Source organism: Ictalurus punctatus, chromosome 27 (assembly GCF_001660625.3).
Source record: "Ictalurus punctatus breed USDA103 chromosome 27, Coco_2.0, whole genome shotgun sequence".
In the NCBI taxonomy this organism is placed as follows: domain Eukaryota; kingdom Metazoa; phylum Chordata; class Actinopteri; order Siluriformes; family Ictaluridae; genus Ictalurus; species Ictalurus punctatus.
The window spans coordinates 17,091,105-17,113,088 of NC_030442.2; the positions used below are offsets into that span (position 1 = coordinate 17,091,105).

At 41.2% G+C, this 21,984-nt stretch overlaps 1 protein-coding gene across 5 annotated transcripts; it reads right to left on the reverse strand.

Moving 5' to 3' along the window:
- Positions 1-638: 638 nt before the first annotated feature.
- rfx7a (regulatory factor X7a) lies at positions 639-20,456 on the reverse strand. Of its 5 annotated transcripts, none has more exons than XM_017459326.3 (9): positions 20,242-20,456; positions 15,708-15,741; positions 12,184-12,275; positions 11,779-11,901; positions 10,518-10,634; positions 8,906-8,990; positions 8,452-8,659; positions 7,131-7,435; positions 639-7,044 (listed from the first exon to the last, which is right to left on the reverse strand). In XM_017459326.3, the coding sequence occupies exons 1-9, from the start codon at positions 20,454-20,456 to the stop codon at positions 3,613-3,615; spliced, it is 4,611 nt and encodes a 1,536-aa protein (XP_017314815.2). In that variant the 3' UTR covers positions 639-3,612. The 5 variants fall into 5 exon arrangements, with proteins under 5 accessions (XP_017314815.2, XP_017314817.2, XP_017314816.2 ...); XM_017459328.3 differs by having other exon boundaries at positions 7,158-7,435; positions 11,779-11,904; XM_017459327.3 differs by having other exon boundaries at positions 7,137-7,435; positions 11,779-11,904.
- Between the last annotated feature and the right edge of the window lie 1,528 nt (positions 20,457-21,984).

Sequence of the window (21,984 nt, forward strand, 5' to 3'; positions counted from 1 at the left end):
AAAGCCGACGGTATGACAGCAGGGATGATGGCAGCTGCTTTTCGCCGTCACATCTCTCGTTCATTTATAAATCATAAAATATTTCTCAGCAGACCATGTGAATGAAACGTTTGAAACAGCCCCTTCAGGTCCATGAGGCCATGTGCACTCGCAGGACATTTCTGCCTGTAGCGGAAGACTGACGTAATAAACGTGTGAGCCCCTTCCTAGAGCGGAAACGATGCATGAAATCCGATCAAAATTGATCATTAAAAATGCATTCAAAATGTCGGCTGTGTGTTTTGGTTGTCCATTTGTGATTGGGTAACTCAAGATGGATGCTAATACCAGGTTTGAACAGAGCCTATTTACATATTTACAAAATAGAGTCAAACCAGGGCGGTACGGTGGAACAACACGTCTGGTGTGGGTTTTTTTCCGGGTTCTCCAGTTACTTCGCACTTTCCAAAAACATTCAGGTTGTTTACTTCAAAGTTTACTTCAGATCCCCCTTGCTTCTGTTCATGAACAGGACCTAATTACATAACTTATTCTTTAAATGCACCTTTTCTCTCCTTATATTTATATAAGCGTTATTTTTTTTCACACTGGGGGGGGGGGGGGGGGGGGGTCTTGGAGACACAAAGCGCCTTGCCAGGTTACTTTACAAAATGTTTATTAGTCACATAAAATAAGTCGGTGACCACTTTCAGTGCAAAAAGGACGAGAGAACAAACTTTCCAAAATGTCATAGCAACTTTATGAAGCAAGTCATATGTACAGCGTTTAACACCACAAAGGGGTAAAGATAATAAGTTTTATATCACAGAATAATAGCCACAGTTCTGGCCTATGACCAAATAAACATCGACTACATTGATAGTTAAAAAAAAAGAAACAAAAAGAAACTTCATAACATACAGCTTATAATGATGGGGGGGGGGGGGGGGGGGGGGGCATAAACTAAACAAGCCTTTTAAAATGTACAGAAAAAAGTAAGCAAAGAATTTCCCCCATGTTATATTAACCACTCTGGGATATTTATTTATTTATTTTCGGATCACTTTTTTGATCTTTCAAGCTTTAAAAAACTATTAGAACAATATCTTGGGGTTAACAGTAATAACCAAGCTTTAAAGCTTTGACCAATTTACGATGTTGAATTTCCAGATTCCATGACAGAAAGATATGTTACCTGACACAGCATCTTTAATCATACGTGGTGTTTTCTCATTGTTCTTAAAATACAGAGCATAAACAAGCAAACAAACAAACAAAACTAAATACATAAGAACACATTTAATGATCTTTTTGTACATGAGGACTAATTCCTCAGGCAGGTTACACATTTGCTGGCTTCTGATAAATACACGTTGAACAGTTTAATAACAACGACAACGGCGACAACAATAACTACAGCAACGACATTAAACAGTGCCTGTGATTCCTCACATATACGTTTGATATATTAAAACGCGCTTAAATTCAGCGGAGTACTTTAACAGTCTTTTGCACTGCTACAGTTATATATGTATTTTTTTTTTCCATTTTACAAATTATACCAGTAGTGTGATTTTTAAACATTCTTTTAGTAGAAGTTTCAGTGCTACATGACAGATTGCATGTTACAAATTACAAAAAAAAATTGAGTGCCTACGAAAATGCCTCGAAAACAAAATTTTTTTTTCAAATTTTCAAATTATGATAAAAGGAGTATAAAATTCCAACAACAACAACAAAAAATCCCCTCAAATTCCAGAGCTTTTCTTTGGTATGGAGGGACAGTAAGGCTAAGATGTATTGTGGAGACCTCATCACAAATTGACATTGTATTTTTGCATCAGGCACAAGAAAATCAGCAACATGCTGTATACCAATTCAACACAATCTTTTGTATAGTGCATAAAACTTTACGTTATTTTCGGAGCCCAATCATTTTGTTAGCTATGACTTGTTCAAATTCTCAGCTTAAGTTCTAACCAATGGCATAGTGGTACTCCTCCTATGTTATTTAATGTGAGATTTAATTCGTAACAGTGCAAGGATAGTAACTAAACACAAAAAAGTCACAAATTGCTACAGTAAAGTTTAAAAAATATTCAGCACAACATTGCACTTCTTACAATGGCAAATCAATCTATTTGATATAAATAATTTTTTTTCCTTTTGCAAAACATTGAAGATATAAGAAGGTTACATAAAAATGTAAAGTTTACGTATTCAATTACAAAAAAAAAGCAGGGGGGGAGGGGTGCGCCACTAAACTAAAAAAAAAGTGGCTGATCAACTAATGTAAAAATGCATATATAATCAAATCTATAGACTAATCCTGAATAAAATCTCTTACTGACATTTTTTTTTTAAAATTCCTATTAATTTTATTCAAGATCTAAATTTGGACTTGATACTCAAGAGGGCTGTTCATCTTTAACAATCAGGAATAATTGTAGTTATTAGTTTTAAAGGTTTTTTGAAAAATACAGTGAGTGCACACATTAAAATGAACAACAGTCGTGTTCATCATGCTCCGGTGATGTCTCGATCGAAGCTTGAAGAATATGCCCTTAATTTGTCTCTTAAACAATTGTCTTTCATGCCTTCAGAAAGAAAAGGCAGCTTGGATTTCCCTAACACGTTGGCAATACACAAACTGTGACTTCTAGTGCAAATATTCAAGCTTTTTAACGATTGTTTTCAAAACTCTAATGGTTCTATGCATCATTTATTGAATTTTTATCCCTCAGCTAGAACTTGGGGAACCCTGAGATAAAAATTAGGGAGAATTGAAAGTAATATATATGAATTCAAAGAAATGATTCATTTACAAATGACTAGCAAGCCAATTATTATTACAAAACCAATACTGTTCATCTTTGGACTTTAAAAGTCATTAAAATTTTGCACTGTATGTTGTGTAAGTGCCAATTGCCATATTTTATATATATATTATTATATATTATATATAGCTTTACAATATAAATTACAATATATAAAAAGACAGCAGGTATAACGTTCTGACTTGTTATATTCCCACCCTTTTAGGTAATACATATATTTATTTATTACTATCGTGTTATCAATTTATGCACCTGGAAGCACCTATTGGACATAAATGACTGAATGAATCACAGTATATCAGACAGCCTGAAGTCTTAATTGAAGTTCGTTATGCATTAAGAAGTAAACATTTAAAAAAAAAAAAAAAAAAAATCTATTTTAATTTTATTTACACAAAGATACCTTGCCTGCAAGGTGTGCAGAAATATCCCTTGCTTTTTGGTAAACTGTAAAATGATCAATTTGTAATTTCACAGAATTTCTTGGAAGCTGTACAAACTAATTTCTTCGAGACACTCGAACCCTGGTTAAATTTCATTTCTCTTTCCAGCATTTGAACGTGTGTGGAGAGAAATCGAACGTGACAGCACCACAAAAAAAAAAAAAAACAGAGGCACACATGACAATTTTGGAGGAAAAAAAGAACCAGCATTCTGAGGAAAAAAAGGGATAATTTCTGTTCAACCCAGGAACTGAGCCCAGCAATTTGCTTTGTGTAAACACTTAGAGAACTTCCGCTAAAAACCACATATATAGATGAAAGCCGTTAATTATCAAAACAACGCAAGCTAGAAATTAACCCAACATTTCCACTGTTGTCTGGTCCTTGCTCTCCAACCAATCAAATCCAGCAGAATTCACAGTCTCGTTGCAAATCTGTTGGAAAATCGGGTCATTCTTCAGTTCCTCCAGTGTCGGTTCTTCATACTGCACTTGCTGCTGACCTGCTGCTGGATCAAAGAGAAGGTTTGCATCTAAAGTGTTTAAATCATTCATGCTACTGGACAGTTCAGAGGTCAGTTGCATATCACCAGGAAACTCTGAACCTCCAGTGCCAAATTCGGTCGCCTGGCCTGGAAGCTGTGAGATGGCGTTCAAGCTGTCTTCATCTAACAGGTCTTTATCAGTCGTATTGAAAAGGAAAGACTGCTGGTGCTGATGTTGCTGGAGGTCTTGCTGTGGTTGAACCATCAAGGCCTGATTCTGCTGCTCTTCAGATAGCTGCTTGTTCTCTTTTGAGACTGACTGCCTTGGGGCCTCTCTTGCAGAGAAGCTTATTTGATCCCCTCCATTGTTCTTCATGAGGTAAGCAGGCTTTGTAAATCTGTAAGCTGAGGAGCCAGGCGAAATCATAGCCTGGTGATTGGCACTGGCATGGAAACTAGAAGCAGCGGTTGTTTCCAGGATTTGTGAGAGGTTCATGCGAGCAGTGTAACTGGATGGCATATTGTTCATGCCAAGTCCACGTAGCACATTTTCTCCATCACCATCCATCTTGTTGAGCAGGACATTGGTAATGTTTTTAGTGTTGCTTTTCTGCCCACCAGCTTGCATGGGCAAAACCTCTGTCTGCATCATCACGTTAACCGGCACAGACTGACTCCTCTGCACCATACTACTAATGCTAGTATTTGCTTTACTATTAGCAAAGATGTTCAACACTTCCGGTGTCACTGGTGAATTAAAAGGAGAGGCCACATAACGGCGGACATTGGGATTTGGGGTTCCACTCAGGTTGCGCTGCCTGACTGCTGGACTGACACTGCGGCAGCGGAATGATCCAGAGGAGGAACTGCTGGTTTTGTTATCAAGTGGGGCTGGAACAGCAAATCCTTCCTGTTTATTAAGGTTTGCCATGCTAGCCACCTGCTGCTGGACTGGTGAAATAGGTGTCAAGCGACTTATGTGCATGTCATGGTGCCTGACTGGTGATGGATATGTCTGGCCAGGAATGGCAAAAGCATGAGGTTTCCTGAACTGGTTATCCACCAGATTCTGATAGTTGGGCAGAATACTAATTCCACTGTTGGAATTACTACTAGTGCTATTGTAGTTATTATTCATCCAGTCCAGCTTAGCTTTATCTGGGTGGGTGGCCATTGGTCTTTGCATGGGCTTGACCGGGCTTGACGAGATAGTGCTGCCGTCCCGGTAACTTGTGATGTTGGAGTTGATAGGAGTAAAGGCAAATGGGTTCCTACACTCAACAGGACTGGGCGGAATGCCACTACTGCAGTTTGAGTGTGGTGTTCCAATTGGGGTTTGACAGCTGCTTCCCAGAGCACTGTCCACGGGGGTGGTGGGGGCAAAATGTGAGCAGGGGCTCTCACGGGTCAATCCCTGCCCCATTCCTATCATCTCTGCGCTGTGGGTGGGGGTGTGTATAGGTGTGCTACTAGTGTTGGCCAAGTTGTAGCAAGAAGTGCTGGCCTGGTGACTGGACATCATGCTGTTCTGCAAGGCAGCCTGTTGGCATTGCAGTGCCATGTCCTCACAGCCATCAAAGTTTGGCATGGAACTATTCATCTTCATCTGCTCCTCCATCTGAACTAGCTCCTCTACTATACTGTCCTGAGTCATATCATCATCATTAAATGGGAAGTAACCCACATGGGGCTGAGATGAGACATGTTCCACCATATCAGTAGTCATCTGCACTAGCTGGCCTGTGGCAATAGGTCGAGTCATCACAGGAGGCTCCATAACAGAAGTGGACATTTGCTTGTTTTTTACTGTCCCCTGGTGAGAATAAATTTGTTGCTGATTGCCATCTTGTTGCTCATTATTCCAAAGCACAGCATTCAGTTCACATACTGCAGAGGAGCTAGACTGCTCCATACCTACTTGCATGGCTTGGGTATTTTTGTTTGCATGCTGCTGTATCAACGCCTGACCTGGGGCGCTAACAGTGCGAGTAACTATTGGCTTGCTGTTCGTATTGGATGAAGACCCTTCCCAGAGTCCTTGGGAAACACTCTGTGGTCTGTTAAAGGTCTGAAAGCTTGTATTCCTGACCTGATAATCCTGGCAAGGAGCACTCACAGCTGTGGTACCAGCAGTGATATTTTTTACATTAGAGGAGGACCCTTCCCATTGTCCCTGCAAGATGTTTTGAGAACTGCAGACAGTCTGGAAGCCAGTATTTCCAACTGGACTATCAGAGAATGTAAGGATACGAGTAGGAGCACTGGAGGTAAGCTTCATCATAACTTTTCCAGCAGCTGAATAAAGTTCACTTTCTTCAGGGGTGTCTGATCTGGAAACATTCTTCACTGCAATTTTCCTAGCCAATTTTGCATCTTCACTTCCCTCAGAAATGTAAATTTTTTTGACAGGTGTCAGGCCGGAATCTGGGTGTAAGCCTTGCCTTTTGCGAGGGCTTGGAGATGCCAACTCTGCATCCTTGGGTGGTGTCATAAATGTGTTAATACTTGTTGTTGGAGCACTACTGGTACTCTGATTGGCTATGTCCTGATACAAAGTGCTTTCAATGGGATTATTATTGCTGCCAGCAGCCAAATTGCTTTCATTAGGGAGCATCTGACCATTAAATTTGTTCCCCGATTGCCTGTCCAATTCCGCAGAGATTTTCGCTAGAGGTGTAGGCACACTTGCAGCTCTGGGTTTGAATACTCCTTCTACTTGCATACCCCCACCAGTTGTCCCACTCTGAGCTTCTCTTGCTCGCACTACAGCATCAACAACATCCAACTTGATGTTGACCGCTGGTTTTGTGGTTGTTTGTCCTGGCTTTGATAGTGTCAATGGCATTGCAGCAATTGAGCCGCTACGGACACGTGTAACAGGCTGGAGATCATCACTACGGCTGGTGACTCCTGCAGACGCAGGCCTAGCTGTGGTGGCAGCAGTGCTGGTGGTGCTGTTGCTGGGCCCCAGAGATATGGCTGTCATTTTCATAAAGTTGACAGAGCTGTTCTTGGGTGTCGGTATGACAGTTTTGATGGAACTTTTGGTGATAAGGAGCGCAGGAGGTGAACGTAGCGTGATTGTGCTAGTTGTAGCCGGTTTAGGCAGGATTTGGGCGTAGCGATGGCGAGCGGTACGATCACCAACAGGACTTGCAGGGACATTCTGAGGAGTCTTTGGACATCGGTTCACAGGCTGAACTGATTGTGTAACCACCTGAAAATTGACAGGGAGCACCTTGCTTTCCACTGTTGCCACAGGAACTGGGCTGGGAGACATCAACTGCCTGCTTCTTTGAACCTGAACAACAAAATAGAGTTAACATAAGATCAGTAATATGACTTCTTTGTAAGTTTAAGCATTTGACTTCCTATACAAATAGTCACCGTAACTGGGCTAGAAACTGTGGCTACCACGATGCCGATGGTGGGCTGTGGTGAAAGTAGAGCAGGGCTTCCACATGGGATTCCTGTGCTTGCACATGGAGTAGTGACCCCTTCTGCTCTCCTGCCCTGAGCTTCAGTAGGAAGTGGGGAGTGAAGTTTCTGTTCCTGCTGCTTCTTCTGGATCTTTCTCTGGAGCTGCTGCTTGGCATCAATGGAAGGGGATGTCAGTGTTTTGACCTGAGGCTGGAACGAGTGGGCATCAGTTGTGGGCATGAACGCAGATGACTGAACAGACATTGGGGCTCCTGAGGACATCAAGAGAAACGACATTAACAAAAAGGAAACTGCATGCTTAATATTTAAAATCATATAATGGTGGAGCTCACCATTGGCAACTATTAGCTGCAATTGCTATTGCTAGAACCCCCTGTCCAGCAACAACTTATGGTGTTTTTCCTGCACAACCACTTCAACTCAGGAAGCACTGTTAATTAGCTTATTTGTTGAATCAAGTGTGCTGGAAGCAGGGAAAACACTCAAATTTGCAGGACAAGGGGTTCTCCAGGACCAGCGTTGGGAACCTGTGCAACAGACAGTGTAACGGAACAGTTTTAAAAAAATCTAAAGGCTAAATCTAAAGGCCAAAGGTTTGTGGATGCCTGACCATGACACCTATATGTAGTTCTTCCCCAAACTGTTGCCACAATGTTGACTCCACGTGATGGTCTAGAACGTCTATTACGATCTACCTTCAATGGAACTAAGGGGCACAAACCTGTTCCATCACGACAATGCCCCTGAGCACAAAACGAGGTCCATAAATACATGGTTTGAGTGGAGTGGAGTGGAAGAACTCTTTTGGGCTGAACAGATCCCTGACCTTCAGCCCACTGAACACCTTTGGGTTGAACTGGAACGCCGACCGCACACCAAGCCTCCTCATCCCGAAATCAGTACCTCCCTAATGTTCTCGTGGCAGAATGGACAATCTAGTGGAAAGCCTTCCCAGAATAGTGGAGGCTGTTATAGGAGCAACTCCATATTAAAGCCATGCCTTTGGAATGGGATGTTCAAAAATCACATATGGGTGTCATATAGGTGGCCATATAGCGTACAATAAGATTCCTAATCAGCAAGCCAGAGGTGACAGTACCAAGGACAAATCTTGAGAGGAACCAGACTCAAATGTGATCTTCTTGTTATAGGCTTATCATTTTGTTATTATAGTTATAATCCTAACGTTTCAGCCTGATTCCATACCAACAGGGGGAAGCATTGTATAAGGCTAAAACTCCTAACGTCTTAGACAAGTGCACTGTACCGGAAGGAGATCCTGTCATCACGGTGAGAGCAGCAACAGACTTGGTGCTTATGTAGTGGCTGTTCAGAAGGAAGCGTGCCAGGTCCTCCACACTAACAAACTGACGACTCAGCACTTTCTGAGCCCACTCGCACACCAGATCACAGGCAGCAGAGCGAATCTCATCCTCCCCGCTGGAGTTCTGCCCAGTAGGTTCAAACCCTTCACACTGCCACATGAGAGAGAGCGAGAGAGAGAGACAGGGAAGAGAACATGGACATGGAAGGGGAAATATAGAAACATGATCTTGTTGCATATATTCCTTTGTACATTTTATATAGCGTGCCATTCTGTTTGTCAGCTTACTCTGCTATTTGCTACTGTACTAGTGCTTGTACTCAAATCTAATTACTTTGCTGGACAAATCTTAGCTTCCTTCCAGTAAACGAGTGTAAGCAGCCGTGCACGTACGTACCCCATCTCCTGCTTTGTGTACATCCAGATTTGGAAGAGATGGCATGTGAATGAACGGTTTCTTTCTCAGGCCACTATAGCAATACGTGAGCAGGTGTTAAGGCAAAAATGATCAGAAATGTTCTCTACATAAACTTAGAGAAGGGGTTCGCAGTTATGGTTCTAAACAACTTCACCGTATGATGTACAAGTGACCACAAGAAAGGTTCATTTCAAGCTGGCCTTAATGAGCACGACAAGAATGCTCAAACATACAATGAGAGTACTGTACAAAAGTCTTAGGCAGACGTAAAGAAATGCTGTAAAGTCTAAAATCCTGCTATGAAAAGCAGTAAACATTAATAAACTAAACAGAGTCAATATTTAGCACGACGATTCTTTGCTTTTCAAAAACACATACGTTTTGACCTCGTTTTGACCTACAAGAATTTTGACATACAAAAATCCTGTAACATTCACTGAATGCCGAAGGTCATAAAATAAACATCAAAGCAAACAACTGTATTTAATACAATTCGGTTGCCTAAGTACTGTTGATAAAGACACCGAATGTAACGGCTACCAAAAACAAACACACGGCTTTCGCATTCCCATTCGCGTTCCCAGTCCTTTCCCCTTCAGTGAATTTGCTTTTCTGCCCGGTGAATTTTATTCACGTTTGCGCTGACCGCCGCTTTAGCCGAAAATGCAGAAAACGGTAGTTTTCAGGATTCTCCCGTTTCGCGGAAGCGGCGCGAATGTCGGCTCTTTACTGGACTACGTTAAGGAATGTCGGGTCGATGTTAATCGATTTATTAATTAATTTAATTATTAAGAAGTTAATTTATAGCTGCTTTTTAAACGTTTTTTTTTTTTAAGGTGCAATGCTAATTCATTATTAAAGAGTAATTTTCAGGTTTCTTCCGTATCGCCAAAGCAACATAAATGTTGGCTCTTACATGACGTGGACAGCATCACTGAACTCATCCGGCTGTCATACTGTATGTTACTCCTGTAGGGGGTGTAACTCTGTGCAGTACTCGGAAATAGAAAGACGCGGAATGAAAAAGTGGAAATTTGTGAGCTCCTCACAGAAAGGAAAGGTCAAAATGTCCCGTGTCGGTATGAAGATGGGTTTGATTTCGTAACGGGGTGGGGTGGGGGGTGTGTGAAAGGGAAGGGGATTGCTACGTGTATTAGATTTCCGTTACTGTGACAACCGTCATCAACAAACCAGCGTTATTTTGGAACAGGATCAGCGAGGAAATATAAATAGTCTGTACTCGCGTATGCACTTTTAACCCTGGCTTTAACCCAGACAAATCTGTTCTAACGATGAAAAAAAAAAAAAACATAACCCAGGGAACATGGTTCCTTTGTTGGGTTTTTTAGGAAGAATGGTATAAATAATCTGTGAAATGCCCACGACCCACGTGTGTGAAAGAGGAGCTGCGCTGGAGAACATTTCCTGAAGGTCATGCACATTCTTGCTGCCACTCGGTTCCTCTGTCCGACAGCAGCACGTCGACGCTTTATTCGATTTTCCTGATCTATATTTAGGAGGTGCATGAACTACAACAACAGATGTCTGACAGTTCAAAAGGATCATAACAAACAGTCTCAGAGAAGGATATTTGGATTTGCCCCTCATGCCGAGCCGGCGCGCCTTCATGTTGGGAAAAACGTTCTTCATGATCTTTCCGAAGTCGGCGGCACTGAGAGCGTGGTAGCCCAGATTGTCACAGTAGCTCCTGAAAAATACAGAGAAAGACACTTGGTTTAAATTTAACATAAAATTTAAAAAAAAAACATCTTGATCAAAATTAAACCCAACAACAAATATGACTTCTTGTCTAACTCTCACACATATATAAATATATATATATATAAAAACAATAGTATGTTTGGAACCCTGACTAATGTATAGGGTCGTTAAGTTGGTTTCTCTGAATAAACAATAAAATATTTGTCAATATTGTGATAAATAATATCATAATACAGACTTCTGAGATATCTTGGGTATCGCAATATCCTTTTTTTATTTTTTATTAATTTGTTATTTTTTTTTTTAGAAGTGGTTATATTTATAGATAAAAATATCTCCGTCTTTTAAGTGTTAATTTATTATTAATTTTATATATATATATATATATATATATATATATATATATATATATATATACATACAATCAGTGATAACTAGTTATGAATGAATAATAAACTAAGTTTCAGTGTTTATAATTAATTTTGAGCTCATTTTTAAATGTTTTTAAGGGTCATATTTGATTTATTATTCACTTATTATATAACTAAATTGACATTTTTAAGCTTCAGTGTTTATTACTAATATATAACAAATGTATAAAGTTTTTTATTTTTTTAAAGTTCTGTGTTCATTTAGTTTCAACTTCAATTATAATTTATTTCATAATAAATTATATAACATTAAATAATAGTTCATTGCTTTTTAAAAGATTTTTTTTTTTAATGTTCTGCGTTCACTGAATATTCATTCATTCATTTATTTATTTATTCAAAGGATATTTTTTTTTTTTTTTAAAGGTTCAGTGTTAATTATTTTGGTAAAACCTTTCATTCATTTTTAACATTAAAAAAAAAAGAAAAAAGTTTTTTCAAGGCTCTATTTTAAATGAGAACTATTTCATTATTAATTCATAGCAAACATTCGAAGTATTTACTGTCAATATTACTCTGTCGATTGATACGTTTACACCTGATTTTTGACCTTTTTAATGTTCTGTAACTAAATGATAATATTTTTTTTTACAGTCTCGCTGGCAGTATGTTGCAAACCCATACACCCCGGTGTTGCGCATTCTAGAACCTTCTTGAAATATCGCCGTGACGTCTTGACTCGTAAGCTCGTGAACTCACTTGTACTCATCGAAGACTTCCTGTTTGGGAAGCGAGGTGTCTGCGTGCTCCTCCAGGTGATTCCGAATCCAGCTGAACGCGTGCATCTGCTGCACGCGGCTCGAAGACACGCAGCTCTGCTCGCTGCTGGAGATACGACATAATCACTGTTTTTCTGCCATTCCGTAATCATGTCACACACCACAAGACACGTCTGTCTGTAACAGACATCACGTCATTCGACACACACCTGCATCATGTAATACACGTGAACATACGCATTAAATGGCTTCCAGAAGCTCAGGCTGCGCCCACACGTCTTTTATTAAGCCCCGAATACGAGCGCACTGAGTTTATGTGAAAATCAGAGACCGAAATGCGTTGAACACTCACTATGTGAAAACGTACATGTTTAAAAACACTCACATTTTGTCGCTGCTGCAGCTGCCGCTGGGGCCCGAGGGCAGCCGGAGGTACAGGTAAAGTTTCTCAATGTCTGTAAACCTCTCCACATCTTGCTGCAAAAGGACAGGGAACGAAGAGCGAGGACATTAACACTACGAGGTCTACACCTAGCTTCGGCCCTTTTTGATACACATGTTTGACAGTCAGTGAAAATGCTCCTGTTTCTAACGACGTGTCTAATTATTAACACAAACAAGGGCTAGAACGTGAAGAAACCGTGGAAGGGAAATTGTGGAAGAAGATTGTGTAGTTTGGTTTTTAATAGAAGCAGATATTTTTCCATTGATACGCCGTGTAATGATTTCAGAACTTCTAAGGAATCCTCAAGTATACACAGTGATGGAGAGATACGAATAATACACACTCTGTGAGCTTTGTTTTGTGTATGGCTAGGCCTGACCCGAGGACGTGGAGTTATGTTTCGAGTGTATTCTCTGTGCAGTGCGTACAAATGTGTAAATCTGTTAATCCCATTATCTGCATTTCTTTCTGCACAGGATGAAGGATCTCGAAGGGTTCCTCATGACGGAGTGGACCAACAATCCTCGACGAGTCTCTCCCATCACGTTCCATATTCTAGCGAGAGACTATTTGTTGTTGCTCTCGCTAGGGAAAGCTGTACCGAATATTAATAATAAGGGTGCCAATCATTTTAAAAATCAACGTTTTGCAGGAAACACACACACACACACACACACACACACACACGCCTTATGGAAACCTTTACCTTTGTTTCTGAAAAACAAAAGTTGTCTTCCCATATACGTGTAAGATCGAAATATTAAAAATGAACAAAGAATGAACAAAGTTAATGTAGATAAAAAAAAAAAGTCCCCAAAATCCCATCTTCACAACACACACACACACACACACACACACACACACACACACAGAGCCAGAGAATTCAGCTTAAGGAACTGAACTGTTATCTCTCTCTCTCTCTCTCTCTCTCTCTCTCACTCACACACACACACACACACACACACACACACTGGCTCAGAAGGTTTGGAGTGGCATTAAAAATGTAGAAGCCGTCTCTACATCTTCATCCTCTCCCTCGACTTTACTCCTCTTCAAAGGGAATCTGAAAGATGGTAGGGTGTAGCAGAGCTGATTTAAATTCTGTCTGAGTAAAAGGTAGTGCATGCACACACACACACACACTCTCACACACTCACACACACACGAGTTTGTCTCTCTCTCTCTCTCTGCGTTTCTCTACAGCACAAGCAGATGCTGTAGAGAAACGATTCATTAACCGTAACGTAAAGAGAAGGTAAACAGTCCGTGATCGTTGGCTCCAAAAACGCTGGATTCTGGGGCGGCTTTCGTGACGTGTCTCGCAAAACTGCAAGCTCCTCCTCCGAATATTGCGGCGTTTCCTTGATTTTGCGTTAACTTTTGCCATCGCAGATCCTGGAGGGACTGTGTAATAATGCTCAAGGGTTTTAAAGCGTCTCTCAGTCAGCTGGACATATCGCGCTTAAACGCGAGATACACGTGAACACGTTAACGAAATGGAACGCACGTCATTTTATGTGGCTTCTTAAAACTGCCCCTCCCCCAGATATATTAAACACTTCCTGAACCACAGGACGATAAACAGATGCTCCTCGTACACTTCGGTTCACCCCAAAAGTGGAATGAAAAACAGCGTCTCTTCTCTAGCTCCACTGCCGGGATGCCGTGTTGTGAACGGCGCGTGATCACATGACCACGCGATACAAACATGCGGGACCTCCGAAAATACAACCCGCTAGAATGTTATTCCGTCGCCGTGGGAATTTTACTGCTGTCCGGATGTGAGAGTTCCATCACTGAAGAGAAGGGTTAAAAAACAAAACAAAACTGATAAACTAATCCAATCCGAACAGGGCTTGTGATTTTATTTATTAATTATGAATTTTTTTAAAGTATGTACTGATTTACAGAAAATCCGAGATGATCGGTGCTCAAAAAAGCTTTCGGAAATTCACAGGCTCCCGCCTCCCATGATGACATCGCTAAAAGGCGGCCATATTTAAAGAGGAAGAGGAGAAGAGAGAGAGGAGGATGTCGGGGGTGGTTACCTGTGATTTGGTGTTAGGAGATTGTGTTTGGTTGGTGTTGCTTGCCCTTGTAGCGACAGTATTCTTTGTTCTGACTGCTGTTCTGGTTCTGATTGTGAGTTTGGTCCTCCCAGTGTGTTCGATGTACAGTTGTATACACACTTGATGATTTGTACCACACCTTCATTGGAAACTGTTTGTGTCTGTCGTTCCTGGCTTCCCTGATTTAGAGGTCTTGACCTTTGAACCGCGAGCTGGTTATACGCGAGTCAGGAGCATATACCATGCAAATGAAAGCCATCTCTTTGTATGCAGCAGGGTCTGAGCTCAAATCTGAAATTCAACCATTACCCATCACGCTCCTGTTCCACCTCTCCACCGCTCCTCGTCCGTCTCTCCAGTCGTCGTAATCAGTGCGGTGTTCTAAGAAAGATCTTCGTCTTTTCTATTTGTCTCTACGTTAAAGGCTGATAAATACCGAAAGACTAAACTAATCTACCGCTGACCTCATACAGCTGTAGTGGGGGTTAAAAAAGAATGGACGCAGACGTCTCGGAGCCAAACATGCCGCCTATTTTTATAGACGGCTGGCAAAGACGTGACGATAAATAGACACACACACACACACACACACACACACACACACACACACACACACACACTAGGAACATTCTCTCACACGGTGATGCAGAGTAATCGACCGTTTCCAGTTTGTATTTATTTACCTAGACAAATGTTTTGCTGTTCCTGATATCTAACTCGATTATGTGATTTGAGGGGACGCTGTGTGAGAAGCAGCGGATGCCCGTGTCCTCACAAAGTTAAAAGGAAAGTAGCGATATTAACAACCGTTGGTTTCGTCCTTCCGACGAAGGAGAGCGACGCATCGCCGCTCACGTGTGAAAATCAGTCTTGATAAACACACCCTGTGTGTAACGCGTCACTGGCGTCTCATACGATCGCTGTCCTCCTAATTTAATAATCAGGAATTTAAACATTTGTTTAAGACCACTTTGTTCCCTCTCGCCACAAGCAGGTCATTTTAAAATTCACGCGAGCTTGACGACGTCGTTCCTCTTCTTTTTCTTCTGTAGACTCGCCATGCTTCGGGTGCTCGTGTGTGCGGTACGACGTCTCAGTGCTCGTCGGTGACGGTTCCCCCCCCCGGGGCAGATACCGCTGAATGTAATCGCGCTGAAAAACGCATTTAGATCGCGATTTTAATTTTAAACTATATTGGAATCGTTTTTTTTTTTTTTTTTGGTTTGTGTGTTTGTTTTCGAAAATCTGACTCATCCTTAATCAAAAACCGTGATAATCGGCCGATCGATCCGAGTGTGGAAATAATCGTCAGTGGTAGCCCTAATTAACGTATTGACCTGCGTCGAATGTTTACCGTCGTCAGGTTTAAATCATCCGGAAATCAGGAAGACTCACCAGAATGCTGTCCACCTTCGATTGGACTGATTTGCTGGAAGAAGAAAAAAAAAGAGGGAAAGAAAAAGTACATTAATAATGACGCAAGCGTAACAGGAGAAACACTTAAAGCCGTCTTTATTAATAAACCGGTGGCATGTGAGATATTCTCCCAGCCGCCGATCTCGACCCTGGCCGAGTCATGCCGATATATAATCACAGGAACACATGCTAGAACAGAAAAAGAGCCGCAAAGCACCAAGACCCCAGCAGTCGTACGGGACCAGGCTGGAACCGGTATAAACTAGTATACAATCTATACCCAAGTGTGGCATGGCACACGGTTTAATATGGACTTGTGGTAAGAGCGTCCCGGTTTTGAGGTACCGAACTGTACACTTCCTTGTCTTTTGTAACTTTTTATTGCGCATCTTTTAAACCCTTAAAAAATAATCATAAGGTACATAATCGTACCTTAAGGAGAACTGAAGAACCTTTAAAACTTTAAAACTCATGCGGTTGTCTCTGCGTATATGAAATGAGCCGTTACAGACAGGAAGTCCTCGTTAACAGACGCAGACACCAAAGCGACACGTTTTCCACAGCGACTGCTCCGTGGAGTGTCCTTTTCAAGGAGGGTGGCTTTCTTAGGGAATCATTTCTCTCTTACTGAACAACAGAGTGATGTCATATCTAATCTTAAGCAGAGCCTATACCCTTCAGGAGTGGACAAATCAGACGCAAGGGGACACGGGACAAGCGCGTTCGGCTTGCTTATTATTACTGGTCTATTCTCTACTCGCGAGTAAGTGCGCAATCACAAAGAGTCTTTCTATGCCGGAGATACCCGTAATAATGTCGTGGTTGTCCAACAAGAGGGCTGTGGACATAGGAGTATTACAGGAGCAGTGCTCTTTAAATATATGCAAAAATGAGCATGTTACTAGAGGAGACTCTTCAGTGTAGCAGTCCCCGAGTTCGGGGACAGAGGAGGGCAGCAGATCGGCGACAAAACCACGCCTGCGATCTTATGGGTCTACTTGCCATTCCCTTACCCATGACATGTGACTGGGTATCTGCTCAATATGCGTCCTTGTCAGTGGTAACCCTTTGTTTCCCCCATCGTCATTAGACATTGAAATACATCTGGTATCGAGTCTATTCAAGATCTTTGCACCTGTTCCCAGCTTAAATAAAGATTTCACATAAAATTCACATTCTCCGATACGGCCCCTTTTTAAAAGCGTTTTTCTTTCACCTTTTCCTGTAACGTCGGTTCCCACAGAAACGACGACGCTGCTGATTGTGGTTCATTCTCATACCACTTTGAAGTTAATGACCCTCGTTACGTCAGCATCGCCCCCATCCGCTATTTCAGCCTCATTCCTCCTTATATGCCAATGAACAAAGCCTCGCGCACAGCACAGGCTTACATATACAGACCTTATTATATCTCTTGTGAAGGATGTGCCGTTTTGTACGCTAAATACGTGAAAACAACAAAAAAAAAACAACAACAACAACATGATAACTACAAAAAAACTAAATGCAGCAGTTTCATTACTTTGACATGCTTTTAGTACAAGTGCTAAAAAGAAAGAAAGAAAGAAAGAAATTTAAATGGAGGAATGAAATTTAAAAATGAGAAGGACCGTATGAGAAATAAATAACTTCAAAAGCATTTGAAATTGAATGAAGGTAAAGTTTAATAGCAAAAGGAAGAATGGAAAAGCTCAATGTTTGAGCTGTTACAGATGGAGGGGTTTAAAATGGTCTGTGTACGAGTGTGTGGAGGAGTGTAGAGGTGTATAGAAATGTTGGAGGAGATGTGTCAGGTGTGTAGAGGTGTGTAGAGAAGTGTAGAGGTGCATAGAGGTGTGTAGAGGTGTGTAGAGAAGTGTAGAGGTGCATAGAGGTGTGTAGAGATGTATAAAGGCGGCCATAGGGGGGTACAGAGATGTGTAGAGATGCGTACAGATGTGTACAGATGTGTAGAGGTGTATAGAGGTGTGTAAAGGTGCATAGAGGTATGTAGAGATGTGTAGAGGTGCATAGAGGTTTGTCCAGATGTGCAGAGGTGCATAGAGGTGTGTAGAGATGTATAAAGGTGGCCATAGGGGGGTACAGAGATGTGTAGAGATGTGTACAGATGTGTACAGATGTGTCGAGGTGTGTAAAGGTGCATAGAAGTATGTAGAGATGTGCAGAGGTGCATATAGGTTTGTCCAGATGTGTAGAGGTGCGTGGAGGTGTATATAGGTTTGTCCAGATGTGTAGAGGTGCATAGAGGTGTGCAGAGGTGTACAGAGATGTGTAGAGATGCGTACAGATGTGCAGAGGTGTGTAGAGATGTATAGAAGTATGTAGAGGTGTGTAGAGATGTGAACAGATGTGCAGAGGTGTGTAGAGATGTGTAGAGATGTACAGAGATGTGTATAGGTGCGGAGAGGTGCATAAAGGTGTGTATAGGTGATTTGGCATGCTTCCTTTCCTTTTCCAGCGAATTCAGGTCCGTAAAGAACGTGCCGAATGCCCCCTCATTCCCCGACACGCGTGCCAGAGCGCCAAATGTGGAGCAGGGCTATCAGTTAACACAGGGGCTTTAGCTGACCTTTAACTGCCCCACTGCACAGGGCCAAAAATTCCACTCGGCTACTGTAGAGTCTTTCAAAGGTTATAAAATAATAATAATTGAAGTACCAAAAAGGCAACAAAAATGAAGTTATAAAACGAGTTATTATGGCGGGCTTGACCGAATTCTAGAGGATACGCTGCGTTAATACACCACAGTACACAATATACAGAACATGTTCCTCCTGTAAGACGGAGAATAATTATCCACTTATTTGCAGGTGCTGGTTTCTGTTTACGGTTTACATGAATACTGTATTGTTGAGCATAAATTACAGTAATGTGCCTTGTTATAATCCTGACGTAACGGAGTGAATGGACGGCGAGTGTGTGCATTACACAGCTGTACGCTGGCAACATGTCTCGACATGTATAATCAGAGCTGCTGCTCCTGGTGACGGGGTGGAGGTTGCAAAAATAACTACACCCATATTTCCATTGCACAGTGAAAAAAAAAATAAAAAATATGACGACTGCTGGTCTGTTTAAACAACTGCCAAAATAATCACTGAGGCCCTGGTCCACACCTATACAGGTATTTAGGTATTTTAAAATATATATATATATATATATATATATATATATATATATATATATATATATATATATATATATATATATACAGTATATGCTTCTTTCTCTGCCTCCTGAAAAGGTTCCCAACCGACCAATCACTCATCAGCATTCCTCCCAACGACCAATTACTGCTCACCATTGTTCCCAACGACCAATCACTGCTCACCACTGTTTTCAACAACCAATCACTGCTCACCATTGTTCCCAACGACCAATCACTGCTCACCACTGTTTTCAACAACCAATCACTGCTCACCATTGTTCCCAACGACCAATCACTGCTCACCACTGTTTTCAACAACCAATCACTGCTCACCATTGTTCCCAACGACCAATCACTGCTCACCACTGTTTTCAACGACCAATCACTGCTCAAGATTGTTCCCAATGACCAATCACTGCTTACTATTCTTGCAATACACCAGTCACCATTGTTCCCAAAAAAACAAAATACCCACAAAGGTGAGTACATTTTAAAACTCACTTTTCATTGTTTTTAAGTGTAATGTACGTCAGATGTATGTTTCTGAATACGCAGACATTGCAATATGGACCTACACACACTCTTAAGGTGTTATGAATGTGTTATGAATGTGCACTACGAATGGCAGCTCTCTTACTCGACTAGCACGCTCATGCTTGCATTTTCGAATTGCGTGTATGGCGATATTTTCCTAAATGCGCTCCGTGCGTATGAATTTGTTTCCCTTACAAAATTTTTTTAAAAACCCAGACGTCCTCAAAAATCTCCGTATATCTCGGGACGTCGTGCCACTACGACACAATTATACAATTCCGTCGAACTCGTAAAACTCGACGACGAACACACCAGACATTTTCTCCCAAGCGACTTTCCAATATAACCCTGTTCGAATCCAATCTACTCCAAGTGTCTTAAGAAAATCTGCCTTGTTTTCACGTAACACTATGCAAATGAGCGTGACGAATCAATAAATATGCAAATAGGTTTTTTCGACGTCATCTGGCGCCTTCTAGCGACTTTGTGAGCGTGCACTAGCAAAACACGAGCACGACCCAATGATGTAAACGGAGACCAAAACACACAGCTAGTGATCTAAACATTACACTGAGAAATATCACACACACACATACACGCGCGCGCACGCGCACGCCTCCATCAACTAGAATAGGTAATAACGCCTAACAGCGCGTGCATGACTTGTGAACAGGTGACACAGTGATGCAACAGCATGAGTCTCTAATCCTCCTGGAGCACGTCTGAGTGAAGTGAGAGGAGCGTGTGAGGTTAGTTAGATAGTTAGATGGAAATAGTTATAAGCACACACCAGGTGAGTTTAATTAACACTCTGAACCGAGCTGCACTCACCAGATAGAGTTCTTTATTTTCAGCTGTAATGCACTGCTTTCGGTTCCTTGCAGTCCTGTGGGAAGCAGAGACCCGGGCTGAGGGTGCTGTCCCGGGGGCTGCTGCTCATCAGCCATCACAGTGATCAGACTCGGGACGGAGGAAGAAGGAGGGAGAGATCTAACAAGCAGGCCACGATCTGAACCAGAAACAAAACGCAGTGCTGTCCGGAACATTCACATCACGCTCCTCTGAACTCCTGCTCCAGACAACCAAACGCTTCCGATTCATCATTTCAGCCCCGAGTTTCCTCGGGTGAGTTTTAATAAACCAGCACGCATGCGTTCAGAGGACGGAATCAACCCCTGAATCCAACCTGCTTCACTTCATTTCACTACCACGCACTTCTCTGACCAGCCATGAGTCGATTCCCATGAAAGAATCGGTTCTCCGAGACCAGGCGTTCGGAATGGAAAGTCGATTCCGAAGCTTTGGAGTGATTCAAACTCAATTCAATTCAAAGGCACCAGTCAAGCAGGCTTTAAAACTATAAGCACTCAAAAATAAATATAATAACTTATGAGAATACATTACAGACCTATTGGCTATGATTCATGAACATCTGGGTGCCTGAACCCTATTTTGAGAACTTTGGATGTAAAGTAAAAATAAAAAAAAATTAAAAAATACAGTTGAGGTCAGGGGTTTACATAGGCCTTGCAGAATCTGTAAAATGTTAATAGTATTTTAAAAAATAAAATAAAATAAGAAAAATCATAAAAATTGCATTTTGTTTTTTATTTAGCACTGAGGTGTATACTTTTTAACACTATGATCGGTGTAAATTGTTATTATTTTGTCTTCTGGGAAACATTAAATATCTTATGTAGGTTCTGAAGGGCAGAAATAAATGAGAAAAGAAATCTAACAAAATAAAAACAATTTTCACCGATCATCCTGTTCAAAAGTTTATACCCCTTGACTCTTAATGTGTTAGTCGTGTTGCCTTACTGAGCATCGGTGAATGTTTGCACCTTTTGTAATAGTCGTGTACGAGTCACTCAGTTGTCATCAGTGTGAAACGATGGATCTGAACATCATATAGTTGATGTCGGAAGAGGAGTCAAATATGCAGAAGATGCTGGAAAAGCAAAGAATGTGCAGGACCTGGAGGATTTTTTCTCAATGATCATCCAGGTAACGACACACAGTATTAAGAATCGAGTGTGGGTAAACTTTTGAACTGGTTCATTTGTGTAAATTCATTTCTTATTGTGACTTGTGGACTATATGTAAACATCTGTTGTGTGAAATAGCTTATTCAGGGCGGGACTAAATGAAAAATAAGATGCAGATTTAATTATCCCTCTTAATTAAATAAAAAAAATGATGTGCCCTTATTTTTCATACCTTATAATATATATCCTTCATCTGGAAACGTGTGTAAAACATACTATAGTTATAAAATGGTGTACACAGAGCGACAAAGAAAAGTACAGTTCAGTCACCCTTTTTCTGAGGGTGTAGAAGACCTGACCTGACCAATCGCACTGCATTATAGGCTATAAATATTCCCCTACACAAAATAGTTAACAAAGTAACCAAAATAGTTTTATAAAGATAAAACAACAAATTTTTTTTTTTTTTAAATTAATAATCCCTTATCACCATTGCTCCCAATGACCAATCACTGATCACCATTGTTCCCTATGTGTTATCACTCTAATATTATTATTATTATTATTATTATTATTATTATTCTCA

Bases quoted from the DNA above. Each gene is read 5' to 3' on its own strand.
- rfx7a (XM_017459325.3), bottom strand. From the start codon at position 20,456: ATGTTCCGGACAGCACTGCGTTTTGTTTCTGGTTCAGATCGTGGCCTG. The intron at 12,276-15,707 runs GTGAGTCTTCCT...GTCCTTTTGCAG, and splicing joins CGAAGGTGGACAGCATTCTG to CAAGATGTGGAGAGGTTTAC. The intron at 7,045-7,130 runs GTGACTATTTGT...TTTGTTGTTCAG, and splicing joins CAGTTTCTAGCCCAGTTACG to GTTCAAAGAAGCAGGCAGTT.